This window comes from Gymnoscopelus microlampas, assembly GCF_963454915.1.
Source record: "Gymnoscopelus microlampas genome assembly, chromosome: 9".
Classification (NCBI taxonomy): Eukaryota; Metazoa; Chordata; class Actinopteri; order Myctophiformes; family Myctophidae; genus Gymnoscopelus; species Gymnoscopelus microlampas.
In genome coordinates, this window is record NC_139946.1 from 32,401,346 (window position 1) to 32,415,107 (window position 13,762).

General features: G+C 43.9%; 1 protein-coding gene across 15 annotated transcripts in view; it reads right to left on the minus strand.

The window, feature by feature from the left end:
* The window catches only part of mast2 (microtubule associated serine/threonine kinase 2), a 206,502-nt gene that overhangs the window by 21,412 nt on the left and 171,328 nt on the right, over positions 1-13,762 (minus strand). For 13 of the 15 annotated variants that reach the window (XM_084065797.1, XM_084065801.1, XM_084065795.1 and 10 more), the window contains 8 exons: positions 8,836-8,937; positions 6,243-6,375; positions 5,796-5,863; positions 5,417-5,517; positions 5,008-5,216; positions 2,270-2,408; positions 755-887; positions 253-418 (listed from right to left, as the gene is read on the minus strand). In XM_084065797.1, coding sequence (XP_083921923.1) covers positions 253-418; positions 755-887; positions 2,270-2,408; positions 5,008-5,216; positions 5,417-5,517; positions 5,796-5,863; positions 6,243-6,375; positions 8,836-8,937 — 1,051 coding nt within the window. Of the gene's footprint in view, positions 1-252; positions 419-754; positions 888-2,269; positions 2,409-5,007; positions 5,217-5,416; positions 5,518-5,791; positions 5,864-6,242; positions 6,376-8,835; positions 8,938-13,762 lie in introns of all 15 variants that reach the window. The other 2 variants (XM_084065793.1, XM_084065798.1) reach the window with 1 other exon arrangement.

Genomic DNA, 13,762 nt, shown 5'->3' on the forward strand with positions numbered 1-13,762 from the left:
ACTTTATACCATACCCAGTCAGCACGGCTGCATAACCATGCTCAGCGTGGCCAAACCAATCCAGTGGGAGGGTTTAATGATGTTAATTGGTTTTAGGCCCGGCGGTGGGGAAGGCACTTTGATGGTCAACACAAAATGCATGACTGAATATTTACTGTGTGACAGTTGAGGAGGACAACGGTTACGTGCTATTCAGATATAATAACTAGCTGATCCACGTTTTGAGATTCTAGCCTCTGGTAGCCTACTCACCACTGATGACCTGTCCAAACAGCTCCTCTGGGGTATCACCAAAGAATGGAGCACAGCCCACCAGGAACTCATAGAGGATGACTCCCATGGACCACCAGTCCACTGGCTTCCCATAGCCCTGACGAAGGATCACTTCAGGGGCAATGTACTCTGGGGTACCGCACACCTGGACGGATGGATGGAAACGCACACAGACACACACACAGACACACACACAGACACACACAAAACTTAGTTGCAAGAAGAGAAAAGATTATTGCTTCTTTAGATATTTGTTAGATACTATAATACTAGTTTTCCATTTTGACTGAACTCACTGATTACAGAAAATACTATGTAGCCTTGGTTCCAGGTTAACCAAATGCTGGTAAAGATAATACTATATTTCCCACTAGCCACTTCAGCGGGCAACAGCCAATGGTCCAGAGGTCAGAGCTTAATTTCTATGAAATAAATGAACAATAACTTAAAATTGGTTAGTATTCTGGTTGAGGGGATGTACCTGTTTATCCAGGAACTCTCTGGTGTCTTTCTCTATATGTCCTTCATATAGGTTGGTGGTCAGACTCATCAGACCGATCTTAGACAGACCAAAGTCTGTCAGTTTGATGTGGCCCATGGAAGTGATCAGCAGACTGCAGGAAGGGAAACAACAATTATGATCTTTAAATATCACGGTCATGGAAGATAAAACAAGACTAGGCAACCTAACTGAGCCAGACCAGGAACAGTGCCTGTCGGAAACCGAAACCTATGACTTTAAGAGAAATCAATAATCAAGAGAATCAAGAGGGTGTATTTGTCACTACTCAAACAGGTACAATAAGTGAAAGGCTAGAATGGCAAGGTCCACAAGAAGTGCTAACAGTGACACGACACAATAGAACAAGCACAATAATACTGGACTTCCCTCTTGTTACGGTCTAATCTATGTTCTAGTGGCTGGACTGGTGAACTGGAAGTTCAGTCTTTCTTTTAAGTCAGTGGTCTTCAACACGGGCAGCGGTGGCAGCGGTGGCCTAGTGGTTAGAGGGGCGGCCTTGATACCGGAAGGTCCCTAGTTCGATTCCCCAATTCATCACATCAATCATGAATCACCGCTGAATAGCCCTTGAGCAAGGCTTCCATACAGGGTCCGGCTGGAAACAAGCTTCGTGCTTAGTCCGACACCCTGGGTAAACAACAAACTTTGCTTTTTGCTTTGCTTTGCTTTGCTTTGCTTTGCTTTGCTTTGCTTTGCTTTGCTTTGCTTTGCGGGGTCCGGGACCCCTAGGGGGTCTTCAGAGTTACTACAGGGGGGCCTCCAAATCTTTGTGTGAAATGATTTTTTATTTTTACATTAACCACTTGAACCCTAGCATCCCTTTTCTGAGGAGCGCAGCGCGAGGGGTTGTGAGCTTGTAGATCGGCTATTTTTGGCAAAGAGGTATAGGTGTAGAGGGGGAAAAGAGCAGACGAAGGTAAAAAAAAAGTTTCATCTGAAACACAATTTTATACAATATAGAGGGGGTCCCTGCTTCATCTCTCTCTCAGCTAGGGGGTACTTGGCCTGAAAAACGTTGAAGACCCCTGGCCTAAGTTGTTACGTAGACAGCTGAATGTATGCTTCAAGTTGCTAAATAGGACCAAATGCTCCTTTATAAAAGCTTTGCTACTTCATGTCCAGTTACTTCATGAGACATTACTCAATGTGAATTTAATGACTCGCCCAGTAACATATGAAATGCCTGCAATTTGCTGGCTGTGGGATAATGAGATGCTTACAGTATGTTTCCTTGTTGAATGTGTTAGTAAGTAAGTAAAACAGAGCGAGGAACTGGGTTATGCTGCTGGCTGTTTGAATACTACATGAGGGAGTGATTGTCACACATGCGTGCCGTGTTTTAACAATGAGGAGTCAGTCAATCACCAAACATATCCTAGGCTGAAAAGGAAGTAAATAAAACAAAAAAAGAGAATTTGATGCCAGACATCTGTGTTAAAGTAAAAACAACTTTTAAAAGTGTGTGTGTCTTACTTGTCAGGTTTCAGGTCTCTGTGTACGATGCCATAATTGTGCAGATATTCCAGCGCCAGGACCGTCTCTGCAAAGTACATGCGTGCCATGTCCACTGGCAGGGCTCTTATGTTCTTCAAAAGAGTGGCACAGTCACCACCTACACACAGAGACACAGACACACACAACCAGTTAGAGTGACAGAGACAGAGAGACACATGACGGACAATGACAGCTTAAGAAAAAGCCAGACACAACAGAAATGCTGTGAGAGAATGAAAAATAAGAAACAAGTGATATCACTGGACACAGACAGAGAGCACCAGAGAAACAGCACAAACAAAACACAACACATTCCCAAACAGAAAATGTGAGCCAGGAGCAGAGCTTGCCTTCCAGCACATGGGTATGAGCTACTAAAATCTTATACCTAAATATTATATACATGTAGTACAAGTAAAACTTAGTGATATTACAGTAAAAATATTCGCGTCTATGCAATAGGAAGAAGCAACAGTTTAACTGAAATTTGGCTAGAAATACCGCATTGTGGTTGCATGCTTCTGGGGGTCCCTGGAACAAAATATTTTGAGATGGAGGTCCGCAGCCAAATACAGATCATTTTGGGGATCCTTGACATGAAAAAGTTTGAGCACCACTGATAAGTTTTTCAGAAAACTGTTTTAGAAGACATTTTTTGAATCGGCCCCAGGTCTTAACACATTGAGTGCCAAAAACGGTCCGGACCGTTTTTCATAATCCAAACGAGGTGTGCCAAAAACGGTTATGACCGTTTTTGGGCAAAAATATGAAAAAAAAAAAGAGATATGATTTTTCGAAGATTTAGACTCCAATCCACTTCCTGGTTAACTTATGACTTCAAAAGCCTGTATCTCGGCTCCTGTGTACTTTTCTTTTTTAGCATGTATTTTTGACTATTTTCAACTGGCTGCAACTATGGAACGGATTACCGAATGTTTTTAATGTTTTTCCCCGGATTGTACGAGACCCCTGTGTGTGTAATGAGGGGATCACCATGAGGACGGTGATCACTGAAAATATTTTGTGACTACTTGAAAAAGGTCCAAAAATTGTTAAAATTCCAGGCACTGGGGGTACCCTGTTTTGAAAAAACCCTGGCACTCAATGTGTTAATGGGTTAAGAGAATGGGAAGGAGATGAAGTCACAGTGACCTTGACTTTTGACTGACAAAATCTTCACTTCATCATATTATTATATCGTCGCTGTCGGGCAGAAACCAGCCATCTCCATTTTTAACATTTTTTTTAAAAATAAATCTGTGCTATTGAATACCGTTGATTATAATGACAAAGTCAGACAGAACATAAAACAATCTCCACATTAATGGTCAAAAACCTCCTAACTACACTTGAGCTGTATTTCGGTAAAGTGATGATAATATAAGAACACATTCAATATCTGACAATGTATAAAGTCACCATACCAACTGTGATGAGGCAGTATTGTGGTGTTCTTTTTTTTCATTTCATGAAAAGTTAATATTTTGGACATAGCTGGTTTCTGCCCGACAGCAGAGATATTATACTTGCCAATATACATATACATTATACATTCCTGTGTAAAAGTTCGACATAATTAGCACAATAATTCTCGCGTTATAGCCAAAACGTGTTTTGGGAGGTCACAGTGACCTTGATCTTTGACCACCAAATTGTAATGAGTTAATCATTGAGTCCAAGTATAGGTTTGTTCCAGAGGTAATGAAATCCCTCCAGGTGTTTCTGAGAGTACAAGAGAATGGGATGGACCAAAATCTAATTAGTTCATGCTTGAGTCCAAGTTTGTCGAGTCCAAATTTGAAGAAATTCACTCGAGGCTTTCCTGAGATATCGTGTTCATGGGAATGGGACAGACAGACAGACAGACAGACAGACAGACAGATATCGGACAACTAGAAAACATAATGCGTCCAGCCATGGATGTTGCGGGCGGAGGCATAATTAGCCAGTCCAAATCTTTTACAAATTCATACCGCACCACTATTGATCTCTCCCAAGTTTAGCAGTCAGAGCAGCATTCAGCATTCCAAATGTATTACATCTTTGCAAAGTAATCAGTAGACTTAACATCTACCACATCAATATTTCCAGTTACTTCTCTTTCACTATAAATGAGTGGAAGCTGTGTGAGACGCGCTCCCCGATCGCAGGAAAGACCATTTTAGGTCTGCTGAAGGAGCACACAGGAGCACACTACCTGCATATTATACAAAGTCTCACAAACATTTTACAGGCAAGTTATCCTACATATAATTAAGGAAACCTCTGTGGACAGGAAACCTCTGTGGACAGAACCTGTCTGTACTGCCCGGTTCTCCTCAATGGCAGGAGCAATTGATCTGAATTTGCACACTGCCATTACCATTAGCATATCCACCAAATAACGACGCCCGTTTTTAACTTTCCCAAAATGTAAGCTGTTTATTACATTTAGTTTTTATTTGTCAACGCCGGAGATTCTGAGTTTGGTCTATGGGAGGTTAAAGCCTTCGCCATGGTTACAACCCTGCAAGCTATGGAATGACTGCTGCCCAACACACAACGTATTGCGCATGTGCTCAGTTTACTGCTGGTGTACAACAGGCATGTTATTATTCTATAAACAAACACAAATTCTACAGGATAGTGTAAATTGTTGGTTCGTGGGTGTGTCAGGTACCCCCCCAGCACCCACTGAAAAAACTCTGCTCATAAATGTGAGTGTGTGCTTTACTAACCTTCCACGTACTCCATGACCATGCAGAGGTGTCTCCTGGTCTCAAAGGAGCAGAACATGGAGACTACGAAGGGGTTCTCGGCGAAGGTCAGGATGTCCCTCTCCACGAACGCCTGCTGGATCTGGTTCCTCAGGATCAGGTTCTGCTTGTTGATCTTCTTCATGGCGAAACGCTGACGCGTCTCCCTGTGACGAACCAGGAACACAGCCCTGAGGAGCAGAGGATTGATTAAACCACATGAAACCCTGGGCATCCCTATTTTGTATCGTTTGAGGTAGATTAACACCCATCAAGACCTGTGGCCGATTCTACAAATGCCTTCTAAAATCAGTAGTTCTCACACTTTCAAGATTTTTCAAAAAGGTTAAAAATTAGCAGATGTACAAGCTGTTTTTGAGAAACATCTTACCCATAGGCACCGTTGCTGATGAGCTTGATGGTTTCAAAGTCCTCTTCTTGAGGTGGTTTAGTTTTAGGTGGTGGCAAGGCTGGGACTGTGCCTCCTCGACCCTGGAAAACACACGCACACACACACAGACACACACATATAAATTCATAGAATATCTGACTGTCTGTGGCTATGACTGTACCGGGCATAACTCGGGCGCTGGGGAGGGGGGGGGGGGGGTACTCTGGGTAGTAAACTAGGCCTAGTTTAATACATTTGACAAAGACTTTGTACTGAAAAGGGGCAGAAATATGTCTGTGGGGAAAGAATGGTCGAAACTTCTCAAAAGTCAACTTTTTTTTTGTTAAAAGTTAACTCAACCATGAGAATAAACACTCACGTCTATGGAGTCGTCAGTCTCCGGTGTGTCTGGGTTGCCACTGTCATAGCTGCTCAGCTGGGCCATTTCTGCAGACACACAAGATGAAGAATTACAGAGTTAACAAATCAAACCAATGATAAACGCTAGCTGTTAGATCCAAAATGTATTTACCTACATTTTTCTAAATGTTGTGAAAATGAATATCTATTAGTATTAATATTAAAGAGAACCTGTTTACATTTGAGTTTCCTGCCACTCATGCCGGTCAAATCAATGAGTCCCATCAAGTTAAGTCATTCCATTAGTAAACTACTTACTTTGCAACATTAGTGAGTCAGAATATAGCTAATCGAATTACAGTCTCAATAGTGGTGTATGATTTAAAGCACATTCTTCACCAGCTCATCAACTGATCGTGCATACACACACACACACACAAAGAGGGAAGCTCTGATGCTAGCATACCCTCCAGGGGGTCCCTGGTGAGGCCCAGCTGGCTGATGATGTATCTGGGGATATCACACTTAATGCCCTGGCCCTCTTTGGCATGGCCCTCTGCTGCCTCTAACAGGTGGTAGAACTCCTCAGGATTAAACTCCTACAGTTGGAAGGACACACACACACACACACACACACACACACACACACACACACACACACACACACACACACACACACACACACACACACACACACACACACACACACACACACACACACACACACACACACACACACAGACGGACGGACGGACAGACGGACAGACGGACAGACAGACAGACAGACAGACAGACAGAGAGAGGGGGAGGAGAAAGAAGAGAAGATACAGAAAGGAGAAAAGTGTAAGAAGACTTGCTGGTCATGGAGATGAACAGACAACATGACACGGAGAAACTGGGTACATGGCACAGAAAAACATAACCCTTCCACTGTATAGCAAAAGTTCTTCAATATAACTAATGTTTAGGCTGGGTTGTGGGGGTTCATGTATTCACAACAATACATACAAATCATCCTCTTAAAACCAAGTCATACTTAGTTGTGCAAAAATAGCCAATCTACAAGCTCACAATGAGTTGCAGTGCGACATCCGCACACAACCAAGTATACTGTAGATCAAGGGTTATTTCGCTGTGCCCTCTGACAGTAAGCATGGTTCTGTACATCGCTCTCCTCTCTGCACTTCCATTCTCCTCTATTTCTCCTCTCTGCTATCTGGACTGTGCATCTGGACTATGGAATGACCTGCCTGCTGAGCCGCAACCTATAGCACAGTCTCATCTTTCATGTCAAACAAAGTAAAAAAGTGAAACTCTCTTTTTTTTACACCATGGCACCAAAGCGCACCACAAGGCCAAGCTCTGTAGGCAACGTTATCGACGTTAGTAAACAAAGCTCACGATAGCACTTTAGTAGCCTGGGATCCAGCCTGATTCGCTACGTTCGGCGGACTTTTTTCTCTCTCTCCGCTTATCAGTCTGGAATGCCTCCTATCTCCAAGGGAGGCGGGACATGACAAACGTTTCGAGTCGTGCCGTGGCTTCTGATCGGTCTGTGGTGCGGGGCGGGACAAAAAAAACAGTGGGATCGTTGTGATTCGTCATTCGTTTGAACAACATCCAATCAGCAACGACGTTGCCTAACGTAACATATGTAGTTCCAGTGTAGTTCTGCAAAACGAGTCAATGGGGTGCATTCCAGACTGAGAAGCGAAGAGAGAAAAAAAAGTCCGCCGAACGTAGCGAAGCAGGCTGGATACCAGGCTAGCACTTTAGCACATCAGTGGTGATGTGTAGGCATTGTTCAATATGCACATCCCTGTAGCATGGAAAGCAATTCTCTCCCTACAGTAAGACTGAGGAAATGTTTTCAATTTACATTATTAAGATGTTGGCTATTATATGTAGGGTTATTCAAGCCAGTTTGACAGGTAATATTAATTGTTGGTTAATTAATTTAACCAACTGTCTGAAAGCCTTTTCAATTGCAAATGGAAGCCACGCTGTTCTTAGACTCTGTGTCTTGTTAAATACGGTGTGAAAGTGTGAACATTGTAAAGCATTGTAAACATTTTCCTTAAAAACCCTTCAGTCTCTCTAATTTTATGTCTTTTAATCTTTAAACTTGGACGCACTTATAAATGCGTTTTAAATAAAGTGCCTGGCAAATTAAGTTATTGTCCTTGTTCCTTCCTTCTTCCCTCCGTCCTACCATTCCTCTCTTTGTTCATTGGCCACTCTCTCCCTCTCAGTTCATCTCACAGCCTCCACCTGCTCAAAAGGACAGGCTGCTTAGCGGTTGGATGTGTGTGTGTGTGTGTGTGTGTGTGTGTGTGTGTGTGTGTGTGTGTGTGGGGGGGGGGCTGATGGAGCACCATGTCTACCCCAACTCCCCTAACGCTAGCTGGGCAGAGAGCGTGGACTGGAGGCACGTCTGGCTTGAATGTGTGTGTGTGTGTGTGTGTGTGGGGGGGGGGGGGCAGAACAGTGCCAGTTCTGAGGGTGTGTATTCACACACACACATACACACACACACACTCACACACGCTAACTTCACTTCCCAGAGGAAGTCCATAAATGAAGCGCTCTGCTTGAATCACCTCTCACTTAGGGCTGGATAGTTTTAAATTGTTTATTAACCATGCGTGCAGATTAGTTCTCCACTATAAAAAAAAGCAATTCCTTGGAGGAAAAAAAACATAATTGGAGGAATGGACATAATTCCACTGTAATTTTTCAAACCCAACTCAATTTACAGTAATAACATAGGCGCTTTAAAAAAAGGAAAAAAAAGAAAGAAAGACTAAAGCATTAAAAATGTAATAAAGTAAGAAACATACTATAAATTACATTTCAAAAATATTTAAAATACATTGTATGACAAAAGTAAGTGTACCTTCCTTGACCACATTAACCCTGTCCTCCCTATTTTGGGCAAATATAAAAAAAAACATTTGTTTTTCTTTTTTAAGAAATGCAATAGTTTAAAACCAGCTCAGTGGTTGTAGTTCGGCATTTTTTGTATGTACAGTACAGGGCTTAAGGTCCGTATTACTTACCAGACACTCCAGGAGGCGTGCGGGCCGGGCGATGATTATCATCAGCTTCCTCACCAGCTTTGTGACGAAGGTAACCTCCACACTCTCTGAGCGCTCGTGAGCCTGGACACAGCATGCGCACACGCACACACACACACACACACACACACACACACACACACACACACACACACACACACACACACACACACACACACACACACACACACACACACATTGAGAGGAACTTTAATCACATTCAGTTGAACTTGAAGTTATACATTGTCCTTTGTGTGTTTTAGGATGGCTAATGAGGCCAGGGCTCATAAAATCCTAGCCTTTTCATTAGCGCACACAGGCGTACATTTGAATAAATAAAAAAAGCAATCTTTAAATAAGATTTCACAATTGCAGAGCAGTTGACTCTATGGATGTATCATGTTTTCCTCCGACAAGAGATTTGTCAGTGTTGTTCCAAACAATGTATGTTGGATGGTCCCAAAATACATTATATAGTCCCAACCAGTTATTCTGTCATGTCACATTTTTGTATTAACCCATTTAGACCTGGAACGCATCTGTGTCACTTTAGGTTTCTTTGGCTATTCAAAAATAGCAGATATACAAGCTCATAGCTCATAGCTATGAGCTTGTAGATCTGCTATTTTTGAAAAATCGTAAAAAATATTTTTGTATTTTTTTCAAAAATCAGTTAGGATTTAGAAAACATTTTAAAGAATCGTCTCAGGTCTTACGTGTAAATATTTTATCATCATCGCGTACGCCTTTTATGACCTTGGGGATGGCAGCTCTCCTTGCATTCTGTTTACGCTTCTCAAAGGCGGGAGAAAGAACGGCAAGGGCAAAATAACGGAAAGGGTCCAGAGACACACATACAGCGGCTCCCTTCACCGGGTCCCGGCTAATGGAAATGGGAATGACCTCAGCCATATTCTCCAACATTCACCGTGAAATGTCTTGTCAGTTTGGAGATGGTGTAATTTACCCTGCAATCTCCAGCAGCTGGCTGGAGCCGGCTTTCTGGAAATAAGGTGGAAGGAAGGATGTGTGTGTGCGTGTGTGTGTGTGTGTGTGTGTGTGTGTGTGTGTGTGTGTGTGTGTGTGTGTGTGTGTGTGTGTGTGTGTGTGTGTGTGTGTGTGTGTGTGGGTGCGTGTTTGTGTTTGTTCAGCTCGTGTTTGCGGACACCAGTGTGGGTGTGCGTTTGTTCAGGATGTGTGTGTGTGGACATGTGTGTGGGTGTGCGTCTGTTCAGGACATTAGGGAAGGCTATATAGCATAATCAAACACCCTGTAGGACATGCAGCACTCTGGAGAGGAGAGGGTGTGTGTGTGTGTGTGTGTGTGTGTGTGTGTGTGTGTGTGTGTGTGTGTGTGTGTGTGTGTGTGTGTGTGGCTTAGAGTGTGTGTGTGTGCTTATACTGTAGGACGCATGGTGCATGTACTATATACGTGTGCATCGCAAAGCAGGCCTCTCTGACTGTATGTGTCAAAGCAGCATAATGGAGATGCAGAGCTAGTTAATAAACAATGCGTCGGCCGGGCCAACGTGTGCTGTGTGTGTGGCTAATAGAGACATGATGGCAGCCACGCTGACAGACAGACAGCCGGGCACGAGCAAGGCCCTGGGGGCCCCAATCAGACCCTGAATAATTTATAACGGTAATGAAAGCGCCAAAGCACTGGAGATGCGTGTGTGTGTGTGTGTGTGTGTGGGGGTGTGTGTGCTAAATACTGTATATGCATCTAGCTGTGCATATATAATGTGTGTGTGTGTGTGTGTGTGTGTGTGTGTGTGTGTGTGTGTGTGTGTGTGTGTGTGTGTGTGTGTGTGTGTGTGTGTGTGTGTGCAGGGAACATGCGTGTGCACTGACTGTATAAGTCAGTGATCATTGAGTAATGGACAGCTAAGGGACTGGCTCACATTGTGCAGTGGCTAATTAACCAATCTGTGAGCGTGTGTGTGTGTGTGTGTGTGTGTGTGTGTGTGTGTGTGTGTGTGTGTGTGTGTGTGTGTGTGTGTGTGAGAGAGAGAGAAAGAGAGAGCCAGACAGTTCCACACTGCATAGGGTAAGTGTCCCAAGTGAGAAGTGTAAGTGTAAAGTATGTGTTAACAGCATACTGTAAAAACAGTATATGCATGTGTGCAATGATTTTCTGCCTTTAAAACTCAGCCCCAACATAATGTTTCTTTACGTCCATCTTGGCGTGGTAGTATAAAAAATAACAATATACGGCCCGGACAGTTGGCGTAACCGTCTGGGCGCCTAGGCTGGTAAACGACTACCAATCCCGACAACCTTTGCTGCGTGTCACCCCCAACCCTCTCCCCATTTCCTGTCAGTCTACTGTTCCTATCAAAAAAGGACGAAAAAGACCCCAAAAATATATTTAAAAAAAATAATAACAACAACATACCGTATATGATAAGAATATTGTATATTTCCCTTTACGTTAACGATTCTGATTTAGCTCCAAGAAGTGATTCTTCTGCCCTTTCATGTGGTTTAAGTTGCTTTTAGAGTATGTAAGTAACACGGTCCGAACCCCATGCCACTCCAAAACCACGGTACAATACTTGTGCCGTGGTCCCACTGTAAACCACATACAGCTGTAGTATGGGTCTATAGTTGGCCCTCAGAAACCATCTGTCAGAACCCTCCGGTTCAACAACACAGCTGACAAGAGTGAGAGATGTGCAGCCCTGTTTCAGCCTCACTGACAGCTAGCGTCTATAACAGATAACCAGAGCTGAGTTAGCAGTATGGCTGACACTCCGTCTTCCCTGGCTCTCTACCCTCAGGTGACCTACAGGGGTGTAATGGGGGCTCCCAGGGCCGGCCTGGATGGGGGTTACCATGGTGATAGCCAGGCAGGTCACTCGTCCCCCCCCCCCGCCCCCTGGACTGGAATGGATGGATGGATGGTGGGGAGGGGAGGACGAGGAGGAGAGCGGAAGAGAGAGAAAAAGAGCAGAGAGGTGGAGGAGAGGTGAAGGGGGAAGAGAGGAGAGGCAAAAGACGGAGAAACAGAGGGGAATAGAGGAGAGATGAGCTGGACTCCTGTGGGCTCTGTAATGGGGTCGTGACATGGGGGTGATAGGAATGGATGATCTGGGTGGGAGGAGGGCTGAGGCTAGTAGTGAGAGGTGAGAGCTAAGACAAAAGGACACTTACAAAGACACTTGCATTTAGAACAGGTGCGTTAACCCATTAAGACCTGAGGCCAATTCTACAAAAGATTTGCACAAAGTTTCACGATTAAAAAAATAAATAGCAGATCTCAGTGCCACTTGGAACTTGTATATCTGCTATTTTTGAATAGCCAAATAAATCTTAAAATGACACAGATGCTTGACCGGTCTTAAGGCTTAATCAAAAGACTAATGTCTTAACACGAGTACAAGGGTAGTTTGCACTCCCAAAAGCATGTACTGTATCTTAGTCAAGGGAAGAGAGGTGTAGACACATAACTGAAGGTAGCTTATTGTCAGCCTATGCCTCTCCCTACAAAGACAATACATTTAAATTGTAAATAAACTACTTTCGCATTTGTCACAAAACTACTACAAGCAGAAGTCTCATAGGCTCAAATACAAGGAAGGTGTGAGCTTAAGTTGATCCTTTTGCTGTTAAAGAGATTAATAACTTCTCAGCTCATAGTCGTGGTGGTGGGTGTTAGTTTCCAATTAAACCACACTAAAAACAATAGGTTTGAACAATAAGTCCCACTTCAGATCACTGTCTTCTAAATGTTTGACTCAAATTGTATAACTTGAAAAACCTACAATGTATGCGACTAAAACTATTGGCCAAGAAACTCCTTCCAGCCACAGTAAGGACCCAGGAAGTAAAAAAACGGATTCTAATGAGCCCTGAAAATAGTTGATCATACCATTTACTTATTAATTGCTCCAATCAATTGTTCCAATATAAACAAATCACATGAGACACATTGTCATACAGTATCTAAGGATCCAAAACCCATCAATTAATTTATTAACCTAACTTATTCATTTGCTGTAGAACTTGGAGAAAGCTTGGGGTTTCCTTGTTTAAGAAAACGTATTGAAAACTTTCTTAAACCAATTCAAATGGCTACACAATGTAATTTGAACTCGGGCCTGGAGAGAAGTGGACTTAAACACCTCATCCCAAACATCATCTTTCACACTTTGTAATACAATTCACCATTCAAGTAACAAATCGTGTTCCGCGTGGACGACGCTCGACCGAACCGAAGTGGAAACGGACTCAACTGTAAAGTTGCCGTTGGCCTCGTCTTCCTCCTGCTGCCAGCCGTGCGTGAACACCTTCCACTCGCTCCTCCTTAGCACCTCCTCCAGCACCGCCTCCTCTTCCTCCTCCAACCTCCTCTGCCACGAGACGCGAGACATGGCCTCACCGCCCCCCCTCCGAGAAAGAAAACGCGGGGTTCCCATAAAGCGACGTAGAGAGGCTGACGTCCAACCCTTCCATCCACCTCTGTCTCACTGCCTCATCCTGTCCGCTGAGCGTTGGTTCCACCTGCCCCTCTCTGCTGGCTCGCCCCCCTCGAAAAACCAATACCCCCAAACAAAAACAAACGATAACCGAACGATTAAAGCCTAACGAGTGATGTCATCTTCGCGCCATCCGTGTCGTTTGTTATCTCGCTCTCTCGCGTGTGTGGTGGAGGATTTTGAGAGGGGGGGGCGGGGGGGGGCTCTTCCAGATGTGCCTTAGGAGAGTTTCTCTCTTGTCTAGATCTCACACGCTCTAACAGCATTCTAACAGGCTACACACGGAATACATACACATGCAGACCTCCCCACCGGCGTGGGACGGTTTCAGCAGCCAATCGAATGTTGTGGAATACCTACCTACCTAACCCCCCTCCCAAACCCTCCTTTCTGCACCGCCTTCATCCCTCGTTCTCTACGTCCCTCAG